This window comes from Jaculus jaculus, chromosome 9 (genome assembly GCF_020740685.1).
Source record: "Jaculus jaculus isolate mJacJac1 chromosome 9, mJacJac1.mat.Y.cur, whole genome shotgun sequence".
NCBI lineage: Eukaryota > Metazoa > Chordata > Mammalia > Rodentia > Dipodidae > Jaculus > Jaculus jaculus.
In genome coordinates, this window is record NC_059110.1 from 71,470,973 (window position 1) to 71,491,481 (window position 20,509).

Below are 20,509 nucleotides of genomic sequence, written 5' to 3' on the forward strand. Positions count from 1 at the left end.
TTAACTGCTGAGCCATTTCTTCAACATCATCATTATTCTGTATTTTGATTTTTCAAAGTAGGATCTTCCTCTAGCCAAGGCTGACCTAGAACTCACTTTGTAATCCTAGGGGCTGGAGAGATGGCCTAGTGGTTAAGGCACTTGCCTGAAAAGCCAAAGGACCCATGTTTGATCTCTTTCCATATCCCAGACACAAAAGAAAGGCAAGTGCAAAGTCATACATGCCCACTAGGTGACCAAGCATCTGGAGTTCAATTGTTGTGGCTGAGGTCCCCAGTGTGCCAATTCTCTCTGTCTTGCTAAAATAAAAATAAAATAATAAAACAAAATTAAAAACAGCTGGATGTGGTGGCACATGCCTTTAATCCGAGCACTTGGGAGGCAGAGGTAGGAGGATCACTGAGAGTTCTAGGCCACCCTGAGACTACTAGTGAATTCCAGGTCAGCCTGGGCTAGAGCAAGACCCTACCTCAAAAAACCAAACAAAAACTAATAATAAATAAATAAGTAAAAGTTGGGCTTGAGAGATGGATCAGTAGTTAAGGTGTTTGCCTGCAAAACCTAACAATCCTTTGTTCCCCCAATACTTACGTAAAGCCAGATGCACAAAGAGGTGCGTGCATCTGGAATTCATTTGCAGTGGCTGAAGGGCCGGGTGTGCCCCCTCCCTCCCTCCCTTCCTCCCTCTCTCTCTTTCTCTCTCTCTGCTTGCAAATAAATAAACCAAAAATATTCATTGAGGAAATAAAAAGTTGATATATTTGTCTGATACTTTTTGAGAACTTACTGTAGGCAAGGTTGACCTTGAACTTCTGATTCTTCTGCCTCCACACTGCAAGTTCTGGGATCACAGGAGTGTGTCCCCATGTACAGTTGGGTGTTTTTTTGAAATATATATATATATTTTTTTAAATTTATTTATTTGAGAAAGCGGAAGAAAAGAAGCAGAGAGAATGAGTATGCCAGGGCCTCCAGCCACTGCAAACAAACTCTAGACACATGCGCCACCTTGTATATCTGGCTTATGTGGGTCCTGAAGAATTGAACCAAGGTCCTTTAGCTTTGCAGACAAACACCTTAACCACTAAGCCATCTCTCCAGGCCCTAGGTGTGTTTGTTTTATCTTAAGAATTTGCTGGTTTCTTCTCCAGGCCCACATAGAGATCATCCACGGATATGCAACATTTGCAGATGGTTCACAGCCCACAGTTGAGGTCAATGGGAAAAAATACACTGCTCCTCACATCCTGATTGCCACAGGCGGTGTGCCCTCATGCCCCCAAGAGAGCCAGATCCCTGGTGAGTCCTTCCAAGGCCAGTGCTAAGGAATAGCAGTTGGGAGGGTGTACTGTGCATTCAGCCTTACAAATCATGCTAAGGAATCTTCCTAGACTAGTGTACTCTTGGAAAACACCCAGGAGAGAAGGTCTCTGGAACCTAAGTTTTAACTAGGTAGTAGCAATTAAGCTATATCCCCATGATTTCTTTTCCTTGGACAATTACTACACCATGTGTCTTACAAACACCTGTAGTGAACTGAGACTGGCAGCAAGCTGCCATGCTGAGAAGGTGAAGGTGATGTTCCTGCTGAATTTTCTTACTGTTACCTCCAAAATGTCTGAGCCCAGAGCTGGATCACATAGCTTTCCGTAGCCATCATTGGCTACCACTGTTGGAGACAGGAAGATTACTAGGGGCTAGCCAGTCTAGCTATGGGGTGTCTTCTAGCCTCCACGTGCATGAACATCGAACATGCACATTTTCACATACACATCCATACACCACAAACACTTCACACACCAAAAGAAAAGGAGGGAAAGAGGGAGGAGATGCAACCATGTTGTTAGATAAATAAATACATCAGGACTGGGAAGATGACTCAGTAGATAAGAGTGCCTGCTGTGACGGCAGGAGAACCTAAGTTCAATTCCTGGCACCCATGTAAAAAAGCTGGGTGTAACTACACACACCTGTAACCCCTGTGGTGAGCAAGATGGGGACAAGAGGATCTCTAGGGTTTGCTAGTCAGCCTGTCGAACAACAAAATCAAATCACATGAGTTCTGGCTCAAGGAAATAAGCAGAAGAGTGACAGTGGAGGGCACATGACCCCCTCCTCTGGCCTCTGTGCCCACATGTGCACATATGTGCATATACACACACCAAAAACAAAAAGTAAACAAAAGGCTATGAGACCATATATATGTGATGGAAAATCTCTGAAAGGATAATCAAAAGGTCTGCCATGGGCTGGGCTGTAGCCTGGTAGTAGGGTGCTTGTTTAGCAAGTATAAGCTTCGACTCAGTCCCCAATGCAGGGTGGGGGCAAGAAGACAATTAAAACCTTATAATGGAAACTCCATCCAGGCAGAAGGGGATGGTGGGAAAGAGGCCTGATAGATAAAGAATGGGCACGCCAGGGCCTCCAGCCATTGCCAGTGAACCCTAGATGTACACAACACCTTGCGCATCTGGCTTTATATGGCTACTGAGGAATTAAATCTTGTCCTTTGGCTTTGCATGCAAGTGCCTTAACCACTAAGCCATCTCCCACCCCCCTAATTTTTTTAAAATTTTTTTTTGGGCAGGGGAGGTACTGACAGGGAGGGGAGAGTAGAGGAGAGAGAGAGGTAGACAGACAAGGTTGAAAGAGGCTGCCCACAGGTATTTGAAGCTGGAAGGAACTTTGGGTCAGGTCCCCACCCAGGGAGAGGTAGAAGAAGGGCATGCCACAAGGGAAGGAAAGTAGCTGGGGATAGGGAAAGAGTTGAAGACCCTGGGCTGGGATGGCTGCGGGCACACAAGATATGGGCTGAGGGTGGAGTGGAGTTGGAGGGAGAGAAAGAGAGAGGTGTACATGTGAACAGGGAAAGCAAGGGCAAGTTCCAATTTTTGTTTTTAATGCTTAAATTATTTATTTGAAAGAGAGAGAGAATGAATGTAACAGGGCCTTTAGCTACTGTAACTGAACTCTAGACACATGCACCACTTTTTGTGTCTGACTTTATGTTTGTACTGGGGAATTGAACCTGGGCTGTCAAACATAAAGCCACTAAACCATTTCTCCAGATCCTCCGCATTAATTTTTTTGTTTGTTTGTTTGTTTGTTTGTTTTTTTGAGGTAGGGTCTCACTTCACTCTAGCCCAGGCTGACCTGGAATTCACTATGTGGTCTCAGGGTGGCCTCGAACTCACATTGATCCTTCTACCTCTACCTCCCAAGTGCTGGAATTAAAAGCATGTACCACCATGCCTGGCTTAAAATTCTTTTTTAAATTATTATCATTATTACTTATGCATTTTGGTTTTTCGAGGTAGGCTCTCACTGTAGCTCAGGCTGACCTGGAATTCACGCTGTGGTCTCAGGGTGGCCTTGAACTCATGGCAATCCTCCTACCTCTGCCTCCCGAGTGCTGGGATTAAAGGCATGCACCACCACACCCAGCATTTTTTTAAGTTATTTAAGAGAAAGAAAGAATGGGTGTACTAGGGCCTCCTGCCTCTTCAAATGAACTCCAGACTCATGCCACTTTGTGTATCTGGGTTTACATGGTCCATGGGTCCATCAAACCTAGGCTGTTAGGCTGTTAGACTTTGCAAGCAAGTAAGCAAGTACCTTTAACCACTGCACTAATGCATCTCTCCAGGCTTTTTTTTTTTTTCCAAGGTAGGGTCTCACTGTAGCCCAGGCAGACCTGAAAATTCACTATGTAGTCTCAGGGTGGCCTTGAACTCATGGTGATCCTTCTACTTCTGCCTCAGGAGACTAGGATTGAAGGCATGTGCCACCATGCCTGGTTTCTTAATTTTAATGTGTGTGTGTGTGTGTGTGTGTGTGTGTGTGTGTGAGCGAGAGAGAGAGAGAGAGAGAGGGAGGGAGAGAGAGGGAGAGAGAGAGAGGGAGAGAGAGAGAGAGGGAGGGAGAAATAGAAAGAAGCATTGTGGGTATGCCAGGGTCTCTTGCCACTGTAACAGACTCCATATGCATGTGCCTCTTTATGCATCTGGCTTTATGTGGGTATTGGGGAATTGAACCTGGGCCTTTAGGCTTTGCAAGCAAGTGCCTTTAACCACTGGGCAATCTCCCTAGCCCCACCAAAATTCTTTTTTTTTAAATTTATTTTTATTTTATTTATTTATTTGAGTGAGGAGGGAGGGAGAGAGAAACAAGAGAGGCAGATAGAGAATGGGCACGCCAGGACCTTCAGCCACTGCAAATGAAGTTCAGATGCATATGCCACCTTGTGTTACAGTGTGCAACACTTTCTCACAACTCAGCCCCAAAATGTTGTCTTCATTATTAAGAGAAGTGAAATCTTGTATCATTTGTGTTGTGCTTTCTCCCTAGGTGCCAGCCTAGGAATAACCAGTGATGGGTTTTTCCAGCTGGAAGACCTGCCTAGGTAAGTGGCTTTACCTCAAGGATGTTTTTTAATGTGAGAAAGAGCGAGAGAGAGAGAGAAAGAGAAAGAGAGGGAGAGGGAATATGAATTGGCATACTAGGCCTCCAGCCACTGCAGTTGCACTCCAGATGTGTATGCCACCTTGTATGCATGTGTCACCTTGTGTGTCTGGCTTATGTGGGTGTCTGGGAGTCAAACATGGGTTCTTTGGCTTTGCAGGCAAGCACCTTACCTGCTAAGCCATCTCCTCAGCCCTCATCCCCCACTTTTTTTTTTAGCTATTGTTATAGTCTTGGTGCAGGCAAGGTACCAGTGCTATGTACTGCGTGATTCTGTTTGCGCTCAGAGCACTTAGGGCTGCATGGGTGGGAAGCTTGAACACTCTGGAGGCTGTGGCACAGGTAGTTCTCATGACCATTATGAGGTAAAGAGACATGCTTTGGGGATTTAGCAGAATTAAAGGGCATTTCCAGTGGGTATTCATGACAAGAGGTAAGAGTGAAGGTACCACTAGGAGCCAAGAGGAAGGACTGGGCTCCTTGCTATTGTCTGAAGAAGCTGTGTGGCTGCACTTATTTCTCATATGTCCCTTGCATGGACCCCACTCCTGCAGAGGATATTTATCTCAGGAACCTGCAACTTTCTGAGCTGTCTGATCAGCAAGAACTGTCCGTGGCCTTCCTCCTCAACCCGCTGCAGGACTTGCTTCTCTCTTCAGAAATTCTGCATGGGGGGCTGGGGAGATGCTCAGCAGTTAAAGGCTTTTGCTTGCAAAGGCTGCAGGCTCAGGTTCAATTTTCACAATACCTACATAAAGCCAGATGCACAACGTGGAATATGTGTCTGGAGTTTGTTTGCAGCAAGAGGCCCGGTGCACACTCTCTCAAATATTAACTAAATAAAATTTTAGAAAAAAAAAATTCTGCATTGGCTAGGCCGACTGCCATTAGCCTGTAATTCCACATGCTTGGAAGGCTAAGGCAGGACTATTGCAAGTTCAAAGCCAGCCTGGGCAAATATCAATACTCTAAAAACAGCAATGACAAAACAAAAAACTTGTTTTGTAAAAAGAGCTGAGAAGTTGTGTGTGTATCATGATATATATAGATATATATCTATATATATATGGCTATGTCACTGTATCATTGGTAGAGGCTTCCCTGGGTTCAGTCCCCAACACAAGAAAGAGAGAGGAAGGAAGGAAGGATGGATAGAAGGAAGGATGGAAGGATTCTTCAAGGGTAGGAACCATTACTCATTCTGTTTAGTGCATGCAATACCTAGCACACTGTAGGACTTAAATATCCAGAACAGAAAGAAAAGATGGAAAAGCCAGGCATGCTGGTTCATGCCTGTAATGCTAGCACTCAGGAGGTGGGCACAGGAGGATCAGAAGTTCAAGTCCCACATTGGCTACATATTATTGAGTTCAAGGCCAACTTGGGTAAATGAAACTTTGTCTCTAAAAATAAGCTGGGTGTTGTGGCACATACCTTTAATGCCAGCATTCAGGAATTAGGAGGATCACTGTGAGTTCGAGGCCACCCTGAGACAACATAGTGGATTTCAGGTAAACCTGGGCTAGAGTGAGACCCTACCTCGAGAACCAAAAAAATAAAAATAAAAGCAAACATGCTGGCTGTGGTGGTGCACACCTTTAAACCCAACACTCCCTTTAATCCGAGAACTCAAAAAGGCAGACATAGGAGGATTATAGTGAGTTCAAGCCTAGCCTGAGACTATATAGTGAATTCCAGGCAAACCTGAGCTAGAGTAAGGCCTCTACCTTTAAAAATAAATACATAAATAAAAGAAATGAGGGTAAGGAACTGATAAGCTCTGAAGTTTGAGATTTAGTTAACAATAAACTGTAAGCTTCTTGGTTTTGACAAATTTTATTTGGTCTTGTGCCGGGCTGCCCAACAGTCTTGTTTGAGACAAGACCTTGCTATGGAGCTTGGGCTGGCCTCAAACTTGCAGTGATCCTCTTGCCTTGGCCTCCTGAGTGCTGGGTTACGTTTTGTGTGCAAACACACTCAATGTAAATATTAACGGTAGGGAAAACTGAGCAAAGGGCGCGTGCATTGCAATGTGCAGATAAATCTAAAGCATTCCCAAGTCAGCGTACTTCAGAGCGCTGACCCTCTGCTTCCCTTGCAGCCGTAGTGTCATTGTAGGTGCCGGTTACATTGCCGTGGAGATAGCTGGGATCCTCTCTGCCCTGGGTTCTAAGACGTCCCTTATGATACGGCATGATAAGGTAAGTCCTGTCCGCTCCCATTCCCTTCCTGGATTTTCTTTTTGATTTGCAGAACATTTTGTTTCTCACTGTTACTGTTAACTGCTGGAAGCAGATGGAGGTGCTGTTAGACAGAGTCTGTTCTACATAGAACTGTGTGCAAGTTCATTATTTTGAAAAAAGAGAAAGTATGTTTAGTATGCTGAAAAGAGCAGTTTTGTACTTTGTGTCCCATAGCCCAGGCTGACCTTAAACTCGCTATATAACCTAGGACAATCTCGACCTTCTGAGCTCCAGCTTCCAGCATCCAAGTGCTGGGATTACTGGTGTGCTCCATGGTCCCAGGGCTGGAAATTTATGTCATGAATAATCTTTTTCATTAACATGATTTTTGTATTACTGGGATATAACTAGCAAATTAGAAGGAAGAGGAAGGACAGAGATGGCCAGCCTGAATTTAATGAATAGTACATGAACTACATGGTTTATCGGCAGTGTGGTGGATAGTTTATTTTTTATTTTGCCAAAAGCTGCATTTACTTGATTTCTTGTGCTTTTTCACCAGTGAGCAGTGTCTTTCTTCCTCCTCCCTGTCCTGGTGTGACTCCATCTAGAGCAGGGGCTCTGTACTGCCTTCCTTTTTGTGGGGGAGTGCTGTTTCAAGGTAGGGTCTTGCTCTAGCCCAGGCAGACCTAGAATTCACTGTGTAGTCACAAGGTGGCTCACTGCAGTCCTCCACCTCTGCCTCCAAGTGCTAGGATTTAAAGGGGTGTCCCACCACACCTGGCTGTTTTTGTTTTCCTTTAAAAAAATTTATTTATTTATTTATTTATTTGCAAGCAGAGAGGATAGGAAGAAAGAGAGAGAAAATGGGAGTGCCAGAGCCTACAACTGATGGAAACAACTCCAGACACATGTACCACTTTGTGCATCTGGCTTTATGTGGGTACTGGGGAACTGAACCTGGGTCGTTAGGCTTTGCAGGCAAGTTCCTTAACCATTGAGCCATCTCTCCAGCCCTCTTTTTTTAAAACAAATTATTTGTTTGCAAGCAGAGAGTGTGTATGTGTGCATGTAGGTGCATGTCAGGGCCTTTGCCACTGCCAATGAACTATAGACACATGCACTTTGTGTATTTGGCTTTACGTGGTACTGGTGAACCAAACCTGGGCTATAAGGCCTTGCAAGCAAGTGCTTTTAATTGCTAAGCTAACTTCCCAGCCCTAGACCAGGGTTTTTCTTAAACTTTTCTACCCATCGAGCCCTTCTGCCTGAGAAATTTCTACATGATCTGGGTATATATGTATATAAATTAGGTATCAAGTCAAACATTTACTGATAATAAATCATTAAAAATTTATTTATAGCCGGGCGTGGCGGCGCACGCCTTTAATCCCAGCACTCGGGAGGCAGAGGTAGGAGGATCGCTGAGAGTTCGAGGCCACCCTGAGACTACATAGTGAATTCCAGGTCAGCCTGAGCCAGAGTGAGACCCTACCTCGAAAAACCAAAAAAAAAAAAAAAAAAAAAAAAAAAATTATTTATTTATTTTTGGGTGGTGGTGCTAGGGATCAAACCCAGGGGCTTAAGCATACTAGGCAAGTGCTGTGCCACTAACTCACATCCCTAGCCCAAGAAATTTATGTTAAATCAGTTGGTATTCTTTTGTATGCTTATAATTTTACCATTTACTTATTTGTGTGTATGTGTACATGTGTGCAGTAGGTTCTCTTGTCGCTGCAAATCAGCTTCAAATGCAAATACCAATTTAGTACTGGTTTTATGTGAGGGCTAGGAAATTGATCCCAGGCCAGTAGGCCTTGCAAACAAGTACCTTTAGCCACTGATCCATCCCCCCAGGTCTCACTGTAGCCCAGGCTGACACTCTGTAGTCCCAGACTGGTCCCAAACTCATAACCTTCTACGTCTGCCTCCTGAGTGCTGGGATCAAAGGCATGTGTCATCACACCTGGCTGTATTGTTTGCTTTTTAATCTCATGTGTGTGTGCATGTATGCGTGTAGATCATGTGTGCCATGGCTTGTGTATGGTGTTCAAGTGTTGATCCTCACCGTCTACCTTGTTCACCACTACATGTTACATAATCCTGGCCTGCAAGCTTTTGTAGATTCTCCTGCCGCCTTTCTTCTTCCTTAAGAGCACTGGGGATTATGGACACTCATGCTACAACGTGTGGCTTTATGTATGTTCTGAGGATCTGAGTGAAGGCCCTCACACTTGTATAGCAGATGTATAACCATCTCCCCAGGCTAATTTTACCATTTATTAATGACTAAGTAAACTTTCAAATTAATGAACTGTATGTGTTTATTTTTCATAAATAGATCTTAGCAAAATATTTGGCATTGTAGGACATAGAGCCTATTTATAGTTTTTTTAGAGGTGACTGATTTGATATTATAATTATCAATACTGAGAATGCTGCTTTACATAAATACATAGTACAAAATAGCAGAAGTTTATTCAGGGCCATTTCAGAAATTTTGGGAAATTCTGTCCTATTACAAAGCCAAAGTTCATTGGATGATGCTTTATGAAACTCAAATAATAGTCTTTAACCATTCTAACACAATTCAAAGCAAAGATGAACTAACCTGATACTTACCTTTTGGGGAATGATGATGATGGAAATATTAAGTCTTTGTTTCCTGGGGCCTGGGTGAAGGTTCGATGGGTTAGAGTGCTGGCTGTGCAAACATGAGGACCTGAATTTGATCACCAGCACCCATGTAAAAAGCCAGGCAGAGGGGCTAGGGAAATGGCTCAGCAGTTACAGGTGCTTTCTCTTCAAGCCTGTGGACTGGAGTTCAGGTCCCCAGTGCCCAGGTAAAGCTGGATACTTCTGTAATGCCTATGTATGCCTACATGACTATGGCGATAGGAGGCAGACGATTCCTGTAACTTACGGGCCAGCTAGTCTGCCCTTCCCAGCAACCAAATAATAAGAGACTCTGTCTTGGCCAAGCCTGGTGGCACATGCCTTTAATCCCAGCACTTGGGAGACAGAGATAGGAGGATTGCCATGAGTTCAAGGCTACCCTGAGGCTACATAGTGAATTCAGGTCAGCCTGAGCTAGAATGAGACCCTACCTCAAAAAAACACAAAAGGGGTAGAGAAGAGACCCTGTTTTAAACAAAGGATAAGAAAATTTCTGTTCCCCAGATTTATAGAAAAGAGAAACAATTTTGGAAGGAAAGGAACTTGAAGATAGTAGAGTCCTGAAGCTTGACCATCAATTTTTCAAAACTATAAGTAGTTGATGGGATCAGATAAAATACAGTTACTAGTGGCGACAGGAAAATAGAGGATTTACCAAATATGAGCATGAATAAAGGAAGAGATAACAGGAAGGACAATGCAGTACAGAAACTCCTCAAACAAGTTTATACCATTTCTTTAATCGAGTTTATTTCCTTCCCACAATTCATCCCTCTGCTACCTGTGTTTGTACTCAGGTCCTTAGAAACTTCGACTCATTGATCAGTTCCAACTGCACTGAAGAGCTGGAGAATGCTGGCGTGGAGGTGCTGAAGTTCTCCCAGGTACGTGTGGCTGGGCTGTGCGCAGCCCTTCCTCTTGTGTGGCTTGTGAACCACGCTTTCCAGTGCTGAGGGTGGAGCAGTCTTGTGACTGCTAGGCATGGGTCCTGTAACTAGCTGCACACCTGCCCGTAGTGATCCTCAGATACGTACGCTCAAGTAGTTTAAAACCTGCATCTACCTCAGCTTCTTCCACCCGTGGAGTACTGCCTACTTGCCTGCATGTCTCCCTTCCGCTCTTCCTCTCTCTTATCTCTATTTGTTTATTCATTTACTTATTTATTTTTGAAGTATGGTCTCTCTCTAGCTCAGGCTGGCCTGGAACTCACTCTGTACTCCCAGACTAGCTTCAAACTCACAGCGATCCTCCTATTTCTGCCTTCCCAGTGCTGGGATTGAAGGCATGCACCACCACACCAGGTTATCTCAGTCTCTTTCTTTGTGTGAATTTTGTGGTGGGTTGTTTGTTTGGTATTTCAAAGTTAGGATCTCAGTATAGGGTCTTTGTTTCTAGCTTATGTTGCTCCTGACCTCAGAATCCTGCCTCAGCTTCTCAAGTGCTGGGGTTATAGATGTGTTCTGTCACATATAGCTTCTGCTAATTATTTTCTTTTATAAAAAAAATTTCTTGGGCTGGAGAGATGGCTTAGCGGCTAAGCGCTTGCCTGTGAAGCTTAAGGACCATGGTTCAAGGTTCCATTCCCCAGGACCCACATTAGCCAGATGCACAAGGGGACACATGCGTCTGGAGTTGGTTTGCAGAGGCTGGAAGCCCTGGCGCGCCCATTCTCTCTCTCTCTCTGCCTCTTTCTTTGTCACTCTCTAACAAATAAAAATAAAAATAAATTTAAAAAATCTTGTTTAAAATTATTTATTTATTTGAGAGAAACAGAGAGAGAGAAAATGGTCACGTCAGGGCCTGCAGCCACTGCAAACAAACTCCAGATGCATGCACCACCTTGTACATATAGCTTTATGTGGGTACTGGGGAATCAAACCTGGGTCCTTAGGCTTTGCATGGCAAGTGCCTTAACTGCTGAGCCATTTTTCTAGCCCATTCTGCTTTTCCTTTTTCTCTTTCTTTCTTTCTTTTTTTTTTTTTTTTTGAGGTAGGGTCTCACTCTAACTCAAGCTGACCTGGAATTTATTCCATAGTCTCAGAGTGGCCTTGAACTCATCGATCCACCTGCCTCTGCTTCCTAACTGCTGGGATTAAAGACATGTATCACCACATCTGCCTAATTATTTTCTGTCTTAAGAAGCTTTATTTCATATTGGTGTATTAATGCAGTTAGGGTGTAAAATATTAGAAGCCTGGAAGTTGAATTAGAGTTAAATATTGATGTTTATGCTCAGAGGCCCTTTTTTGCACACCCTTATTTTTCAGGTTTATATTTATTTTTCAGGTTAGATTTTGGATTTTAGAGTGAAAAGGAATTTCAAAGTACTTTATTTCTCAGGAAATCACTGAACTTCAGTAGAATTTTCCTGGTAAATATGATTCTTCCCTTCATTAGGTAATATTACCCTTTCAGCCTAGACCATATTGAGTAAAGCAGTAACTGAAGACATGCTTTGTGGATGCAAAAATGATGGTCTAGTGCTGGAGAGATGACGTAGTGGTTAAGGTGCTTGCCTGCAAAGGCTAAGTTCCCAGGTTCGATTCCCTAGTATTCACATAAAGGCAGATGCACAAAAGTGGCACAGGCATCTGGAGTTTGTTTACAGCTGTTGGTGTGCCCACTCTGTCTGTCATTCTTCTCTTTATCTGGTTGCAAATAAGAAAGAGAGAGAGAGAAGAAAAGAAAAAAAGAGAGAGAAAAGAAACAGAAAGAAAGAAACAAAGAAAGGAAGGAAGGAATGAGCAAGCGAACGAACGAATGAAGGGAAGTGAGTGAAAGAAAACGCCAGGCACGGTGGCACATGCCTTTAATCCCAGCACTTGAGAGGCAGAGGTGGGAGGATTGCTGTGAGTTCAAGGCCAGCCTGAGACTACACAGTTAATCCAGGTCAGCCTAGGCTAGAGTGAGAACCTACCTCACAAAACCCCACAAAAAACAATGGTCTAGTTGGGTGGGGGTTGCTGTCAGCATCACCTTAGGACCTTCATCACACTGCACCTGGCACTTCATGTCAGTGGTTCCCATATCTACACAGCCAATCCACTGTTGATTGAATATATATGGTGTGAACATCTACAGACTTGCCCTTATCATTGTTCTGTAAAGAATATAGTCTGACAACCATGTATGTAATATTTACATTGTATTTGGTAGGTAAGCAATCTGCACATCATTTAATACACACAGGAGGATGTGTATAGATTATATGCAAATACTACTACATTTTGTGTAAGGGACTTGAACATCTGAGGATTTTAATATCTGTGGCAGATCTTCTATCTTGTCCCCCATGGATGCCATGGGATAACTGTATAATGTACATTACCTATTCTGGTAATGCATGTCTAGGGAGAAATACTGGATTGCAGTTTGGAGATAAGTACCTTAACCACTAAACCATCTCTTCAGCCCTGACTGTGGTTTGGAAATGTTTCCAAATTATGCTGCTGCAGCTACTTTCAAGCCACTGTGCTCAGGGTTATGAATTAACATATCTCAGTTTTGAAGAAATACACCTAGAAATATTTTTGAGGGGAGGGGAGATGGCTGCACAGTGTGATGAAGGTCCTGTGTGTGTGCTTGCAAAGCCTGCTGGCTGAGGCTCAGTGTCCCAGTACCCACGCAAAGCCAGAGACACAAAGTGGGGCACGTGTCTACACTTCATTTGTAGTGGCAAAAGGCCCTCGCATGCCCATACACACACCCACTCACTCTGTTCACAAATAAATAAAAACAAAAATAAATACTTCTGTTGCAGTCAGGTTCGCATTGCTGGTAGAAATCACCCAAGAGCAGCTTCTGGGAAAAAGAAGTTTATTTTGGCTTACAGGCTTGAGGGGAAGCTCCATGATGGCAGGGGAAAACGATGGCATGAGACATCACCCGCTGGCCAACATGCGGTAGACAATGGCAACAGGAGAGTGTGCCAAACACTGGCAAGGGGAAACTGGCTATAAAACCCATAAGCCCACACCTAACAACACACTCCCTCCAGGAGGCATTAATTCCCAAATCTCCATCAGCTGGGAACCTAGCATTCAGAACACCTAAGTTTATGGGGGACACCTAAATCAAACCACCACATTCCGCCCCTGGCCCCCATAAACTGATATCCATACATGATGTAAAATACAATGCATTAGGTTCAACTTTAAAAGTCCCCATAGTTTTTATCAATCCCAATGATGTTTAAACATCCCCGTAGTCAAAAATCTTTGAACTAAGCCATAATAACCAAAAAATCCCCCAATAACCCATAGTGGCACAGAATAAACATTCACACTGCAAAAGATGGCATTGGCATAGCAAAGAAATATTCAACTAATACAATATTTGAAACAACCAGGGAAAACATCAAACTCTGTAGTTTTAAGACCAACAACTCTAGCCAGTGACAAATCTCCAAGTCCTATAACTCTTAACCAGCAACAAGTATCTGGCATTCCAATTCCACCCCTCCAGCTAGGCTACTCACAGTCCTGGAAAACTTCATCTGGGCCAGCAGCTCCTCGGCAGCCATCTCATGGTCCCGGCATCTCCACTGGGTCTCCACTGCAAGCCACGGTTCATCCTCATGGCCCCATGGGTCTCTATGCAGGCAACCAGCAAACCCGCTTCACACTGCTCATGGCCGTGTCCAAAACACAAGACTGTTGTAAACTCAGTGACCCTCTCTTTCCTGCATTTCTTTCACTCCACAATACCAGGTAGGGTGCCAATTTGTTAATCCACGGGGGAATAATGCAGACTTTGAAGAACAGGACACTCCTTGAGCACTCAGGCCCCTTCAAAAGAGTCTGCATTCTTCCTGTTGCCCCAGTGCAGCTCAGCTAGCCCAGTCTCAAAGGTTGTAATCTCTCAATTGCAGCTGAGCAGACTTCACCCAAAGATTTTTCTTTCTGTGCCATATCCCGCTGCTCACACCAGTCCACTTGTACGCAAAGCAACCCTGCACAACTTCTCAGGACATGGGCATAACTGAAAGCTTTTCACACAAACTACCTGTAGCCCAGTCCAAGCAAAGCTCTTTCTCACCCTCATAAGCCAAACCTCACAGTCCATAGTCTTACTGCATTTAGGTCTTTCAACTCTCAAAAGAATAGTACATCAAGCTGTACTTATAGCACTTCAAGGCATCTCTTAGGCCAAGGTTTCAAATCCTTCCACATTCCTCTTGAATATTAGCTCCAAAAGGCCAAAGCCACATAGTCAGATGTCTAGCAGCAACCCCACTCCTGGTACCACTTTACTGTTGTAGTCAGTTTCACATTGCTGGTAGAAATCACCCAACCAAGAGAAGCTTCTAGGAAAAAGACGTTTATTTTGACTTACAGACTCCACAATGGCAGGGAAAAACGATGGCATGAGACATCACCTGCTGGCCAACATAAGGTGGACGATAGCAACAGAGGAGTGTGCCAAACACTGGCAAGGGGAAAGTAGCTATAACACCTATACGCCTGTCCCAACAGTACACTCCCTCCAGGAGTGTCCCAAGTCTCCATCAGCTGGGAACCTAGCATTCAGAATGCCTGTTTATGGGGGACACCTGAATAAAACCACCACAATGTTTAAAAATATTTAATAGTCTCATACATTTATCTAGTGCATTTAGATCCCACTACCCCCATTTACCCTCTTTCTCTCACACTAAAGCTTTTATTCCCTCTCTAGTCCATGCCTTATCTTTTTTTTTTTTTTTTTTTACCCACTGATTGAATTGTTTGCTTAATCATGGATGGAAGATCATTTATTGGACAGTGGGCAATCATTCAGTGGCTGTGCCACTAAAGTACACAACTTCCCCTCTCTCGGTACACTTTAGGCCAGATTTACAGTACAAGACATGATTTCCCTCCTGTAGACTGGGCCTCAAATCCAATCAGAAGGAAGTTGCTTACTCCTATAACATTCATGCCACTATTGCATCAATGGAAATATCCTGCTTGGCAGCTTGGTTGTGGAACATAGGGTTCACAGATGGGTGGGAATGTTAATGGCTTCTCCCCCATGAGCTTGCATAGCACCATTTAGTATAAAGAAAGCTAGCCAGTGAGAAGGAAACTTCCAGCTCAGTTCTAGCATAATTTCTTTATATCCTGTTATTAAAATATATGGTGTCTTTAGCAACAGGGGCTTACCTAGTTTTGGTGGGCAACCGAGAGCAGGAAATAGCCTATCTTGTTTTATTGGGCTTCCGTGGTTTCCCTGACCAACTTATTAGGAGATATCATATGCCTGACACTGGGAATTTTTTTTTTTTCTTTCTTGTAGTCTCAGGTTGACCTCAGACTCATGATCTTCCTACCTCTGCCTCCTTAGTACTAGGATTAAAGGCATGCTCCACCACACCACAGTGAGTTGGGGAGGGTGGGACTGGAGAACAAACAAAAACAAAGCCTGGTGGCTTAGGTCTGTCAGTCTAGCTACTTAGGAGGCTGGTGCAGGAAGATTACAAGTTCAAGGTCTGTCTGGCCTGAAGAGCAAGTTGAAAGCCAGCCTGGGCAATTTAGTGACCCTGTAAAAAGAGACCAGGTGTGGTGGCACATACCTTTAATCCTAGCAATCGGGAAGCAGAGTTAGGAGGATCACCATGAGTTTGAGGCCAGGCTGAGACTATGTAGTGAATTCCAGACGAGCTTGGGCTAGATGAAGACCCTACCTCAAAATAAATAAATAAGGGCTGGAGAGATGGTTCGTGGTTAAGCACTTGCCTGTGAAGCCTGAGGACCCCAGTTCTAGGCTCCATTTCCCAGGACCCACGTTAGCCAGATGCACAAGGGGTGCATGCGTCTGGAATTCATTTGCAGTGGCTGGAGGCCCTGGCGCGCCCATTCTCTCTCTGTATCCGTCTCTTTCTCTGTTGCTGTCAAATAAATAAATAAAAATTAAAAATAAAATAAATAAAATAAAAAGAGGGCCAGGGACAGAGTGCTTGCCTGACATGAGTAAATCCCTAGGGTCGAATTTCCAGTTCTGAAAAAAAAAAAACACTTTCTAGTTTCCTCTTTCTATATTTTCTTCCTATCTTACACCCAGCATACTTATTGAACATATTCTATTTGCAACAGGTTAAGGAAGTTAAAAAGACATCCTCTGGGTTGGAACTAAGTATGGTTACTGCAGTTCCTGGTAGGAAACCCACCATGACAACCATTCCAGATGTTGACTGCCTGCTGTGGGCCATCGGGCGGAATCCAAATTCCAGGGGCCTGAATTTAAACAAACTGGTAAGCTGATTGAGCTTGTCCCTTATAGTCTTATAAATTTGTAGTGCTTGGATGGGTCCCATCGAATTCTTTTCTTCTTGTTCTTTGTGCTTATATTGATTGCCATCAAGTCCCATTGCTTCAGAATATTTTCTAAATCTTTTTCCTTTCTAGTGACATCATCCTGGATAAGGAGTCTGATTAAATTAGAGGGATTCTGATCTAGACTGTGCAGCTGTTTCCTAACTGGTTCCTTCTTGCTGAATTGAACTCTCACACTGACCTCTTGTCCACAGTGTCTAATTAGATGCTGAGAGCAGGCCTTAACCTAGTGCCTGGTACACCACAATGGGAAAACATGGGAAGCTCTTTTTTCCTGGTTTCTTCTTCTCCCCACCACCCCGAACCATATGGGCCCGCTCTAGCTCAGGCTGACCTAGAACTCACTCTATAGTCCCAGGCTGGCCTCCAAATCATAACAACCCTCCTACCGTTGTCTCCTGAGTGCAGGGATCAAAGGTGTACACCACCATACCCTGCATGAAGCTATCTTTCTCTTGACTGCATTCTTCATTGTTCTTTGAAACTTTGAATTAAAAGCATCAAGTCCTCATACTTGCACAGCAAGAACTTGTTCTTTATAAGCTCATTCAGAGACCTGACAGATACCACAAAAGTATGATATGTCTCCGCTGAGCCTGCTACAGTAATGAGTAATAGCAAATTAGACATGCTTGTCATATATCTGTGCTCCAAAGGCATTAAATCCAAGTTTCTTGAAGCATTGTGGAGGACAGAATAAAGAACAGAGGGGCTGGAGAGAGGGCTCAGTGGCTAAGGTGCTTGTCTGCAAAGCCTAATGACCCAGATTCAATTCCCCAGTACCCATGGAAAGCCAGATGTACAAAGTGGCCCACACATCTGTAGTTTGTTTGCAGTGGCTAGAGGCCCTGTTGCAATTATTTTCTCTTTCTCTGTGTGTGTTTGTCTCTCTGCTTGCAAATTAATTCATTTAAAAAATACAGAACATGGGCTAGAGAGATGAGCTAGAGGTTAAGGCTCTTGCCTGTAAAGCCTAATGACTTGGGTTCAATTTTCTGGTGCCCACATAAAGCCACTTGCTCAATGTGGTACATGCATCTTGAGTTCATTCAATTGCAACAACTGGAGGCTCTGGCTCACCCATTTCTCTCCCCCCTTCCTCTTTCTCTCTCCCTCCCTACCTTCTCCTCTTTCTCTCTCTCCTTGCAAATAAGTAAACAAAACAGTTTTTTAAAAATTACAGAACAGGGCCGGATGGTTGGCTTAGTGGTTAAGGTGTTTTCCTGCAAAGCCTAAGGACCCAGGTTTGATTCCCCAGGACCCACATGAGCCAGATGCACAAGGGGTCTCATGCATCTGGAGTTGGTTTGCAGTGGCTGGAGGCCCTGGCATGCCCATTCTCTCTCTCTCTCCCTCCTTCCCTTCCTTCCTCCCTCCCTCTTTCTCTGTCAAATAAATAAATAAATAATATTAAAGGTGTGTGTCACCACACCTGGCTAATTCTTTGAAAAAAAATACAGAAAATATGATGAAGAATGGAATTTCAAAGGGGAAAGTGTCGGGGGGGGGGAGGGAATTACCATGGGATATTTTTTTATAATCATGGAAAATGTTAAAAATTAAAAAAAAATTTTTTAAAAAGCTAAAACAAAACAAAAAAAAATACAGAGCAGAGGGGCTGGCTCTGTGAGTAAGCGCTGGCGGTACAGGAATGAGGCCCTGTTTGATATCCAGCACACGAGTAAAAAGCCAGGTGTGGCCACACATGCCTGTAACCCCAGTCCTGAGGGTGGTGAAGAGGGAGTTGGTGGTGCTCACTGGTCATCTCCAGGTTCAGTGAGAGGCTCTGTCTCTAAAGTAAGCTGTTTGGAACACCCTGGCACACCCATTCTCTTTTTCTGTCTGCCTCTTTCTGTCTCTGTCAAATAAATATTTGTAAAAAAAAAAAGAAACCCAATTACATAGCTTTTCACCTTTGAAAAGATGATGTGCATTTTTACAGATATAGGCATTTGTAGGCCCAATGTCCACTATATTTGTGAAATTTTAGAAATAAGTTTGTTATTTTTTAATATGCTTATTTGTTTGAGAAAGTATGAGAGAGAGAATGTGTGTGTGCACACATACCAGGGCCTCTTGCCATTGCAAACAAACTACAGATGCATGTACCACTTTGTGAAAATTAAGGAAGCCCATTTGACAAGCAAGTGCCTTTAACTGATAAACTATATTCCCACATTATGTTTCATTGTGGCATTTTCATGCATGTGTCATACTTTGTTCTTACTCACCCCCCTCCACTCTCTTCCCTCTACCCGCCCCTCCCCCACACTGATTCCCTTTATTTGCTAATTTTTTTTAAGGTTGTCAGAGCATCACCACCGCAGTTTAGTCTTGCCATAGAGTAAGTAAGGGTAAAGAAATCAGAACACAGGAATTGTAGATGGCTCGTCAGGCTGTCAGTCAGTTGTCGAATGGCAGCATTTCAGTCTTCAGAGAGTTTTTTTTTTCTTTTCTTTTCTTCTTTTTTTTTTTTTTTTTTTTGATTTTTCGAGGTAGGGTCTCACTCTAGCCCAGGCTGACCTGGAATTCACTATGGTGTCTCAGGGTGGCCTCGAACTCATGGCAATCCTCCTACCTCTGCCTCCCAAGTGCTGGGATTAAAGGCGTGCGCCACTGCGCCCGGCTAGTCTTCAGAGAGTTTTAACCTAACCACTGCTAGCTGCAGTCCAGGCTCAAATATTGATTGATAAGTCAGTCCCTCCCCTGCTGGTGTTGGATCAAGCCCAGGGCCTTGGGCATACTCGGCACCTGCTCTACCACTAAGCTGCATCCCAGCTCCAACCGTTATATTGCACTAGCCAGAGTTGGGGGATAGTACCATGGAAACTATTTCAGATGAACCCCACAGGTGATACAGTATGTGTGATAGTTGAGTGATTGCTTTTTACATTTACCTAACCAGTTGAATTATACATTTCAGTGTTAAATCCCATTAAAATACCCCAAAAGCAGATATATTAAATTATTTCACCTTTCACGTTAAGCAAAAGATATGAAACTTGCCAACTTAAATGTTTTTCATGTTGTATTGTGATATTTTTGAGATGCCAGTGTGAAATGCAGCATGGTATACTGTTTTAGTGGGTGGGCAATGATTTACCAGATGTCCTTTGTAATCTTAGGGGATTCAAACTGATGAGAAAGGCCATATCATAGTAGATGAATTCCAGAACACCAGCGTCAAGGGCATCTATGCCGTTGGGGATGTCTGTGGAAAAGCACTTCTTACTCCAGGTAATAATTCATTTCCTGTGTTTTACATAAAACTCTACTGTCTCAAAGACAGAGTTCCACAGCACTCCTCCCTTTCCTCCAGCTCTTGCGTTCTTTCTGCTCCAGCCCTCCCCCGCCATGTTCCCTGAACCTTGAAGGGGGTGATGTCTATGTCCCAGTAGGGATGTGCACTCAATCAGTATTCTTTTTTTTTTTTTTTTTTTGGTTTTTCGAGGTAGGGTCTCACTCTGGTCCAGGCTGACCTGGAATTAACTCTGTCATCTCAGGGTGACCTTGAACTCATGGCAATCCTCCTACCTCTGCCTCCCGAGTGCTGGGATTAAAGGCGTGCACCACCACGCCTGGCTCAATCAGTATTCTTTTGTTGTTTATTTTTGAAGGTCTCATCTCACTCTAGCCCAGGCTGACCTGGAACTCACTCTGTATCTAGGCTGGCCTCGAATTCAAGTGATCCTTCTACTACTGCTTCCTGAGGGCTGGGATTATAGTCGTGAGCCACCATGCCTGCCCAGTCAGCATTCTTCTTTTTTTTTTTTTTTAATGTAAAGTGAGAAGGCTTTTTTTTTTATATTTTTTGTTCATTTTTTTTAAATTTATTTATTTGAGAGCAACAGACACAGAGAGAAAGACAGACAGAG

At 43.7% G+C, this 20,509-nt stretch overlaps 1 protein-coding gene across 3 annotated transcripts in view; it reads left to right on the forward strand.

Moving 5' to 3' along the window:
• The window catches only part of Gsr (glutathione-disulfide reductase), a 64,108-nt gene that overhangs the window by 30,568 nt on the left and 13,031 nt on the right, over window positions 1-20,509 (forward strand). For all 3 annotated transcript variants that reach the window (XM_045158598.1, XM_045158600.1, XM_045158599.1), the window contains exons 5-10: window positions 1,152-1,299; window positions 4,348-4,402; window positions 6,563-6,662; window positions 10,118-10,204; window positions 16,395-16,553; window positions 19,760-19,871. In XM_045158598.1, the coding sequence (XP_045014533.1) occupies window positions 1,152-1,299; window positions 4,348-4,402; window positions 6,563-6,662; window positions 10,118-10,204; window positions 16,395-16,553; window positions 19,760-19,871 (661 nt within the window). The remainder of the gene's footprint in view (window positions 1-1,151; window positions 1,300-4,347; window positions 4,403-6,562; window positions 6,663-10,117; window positions 10,205-16,394; window positions 16,554-19,759; window positions 19,872-20,509) is intronic.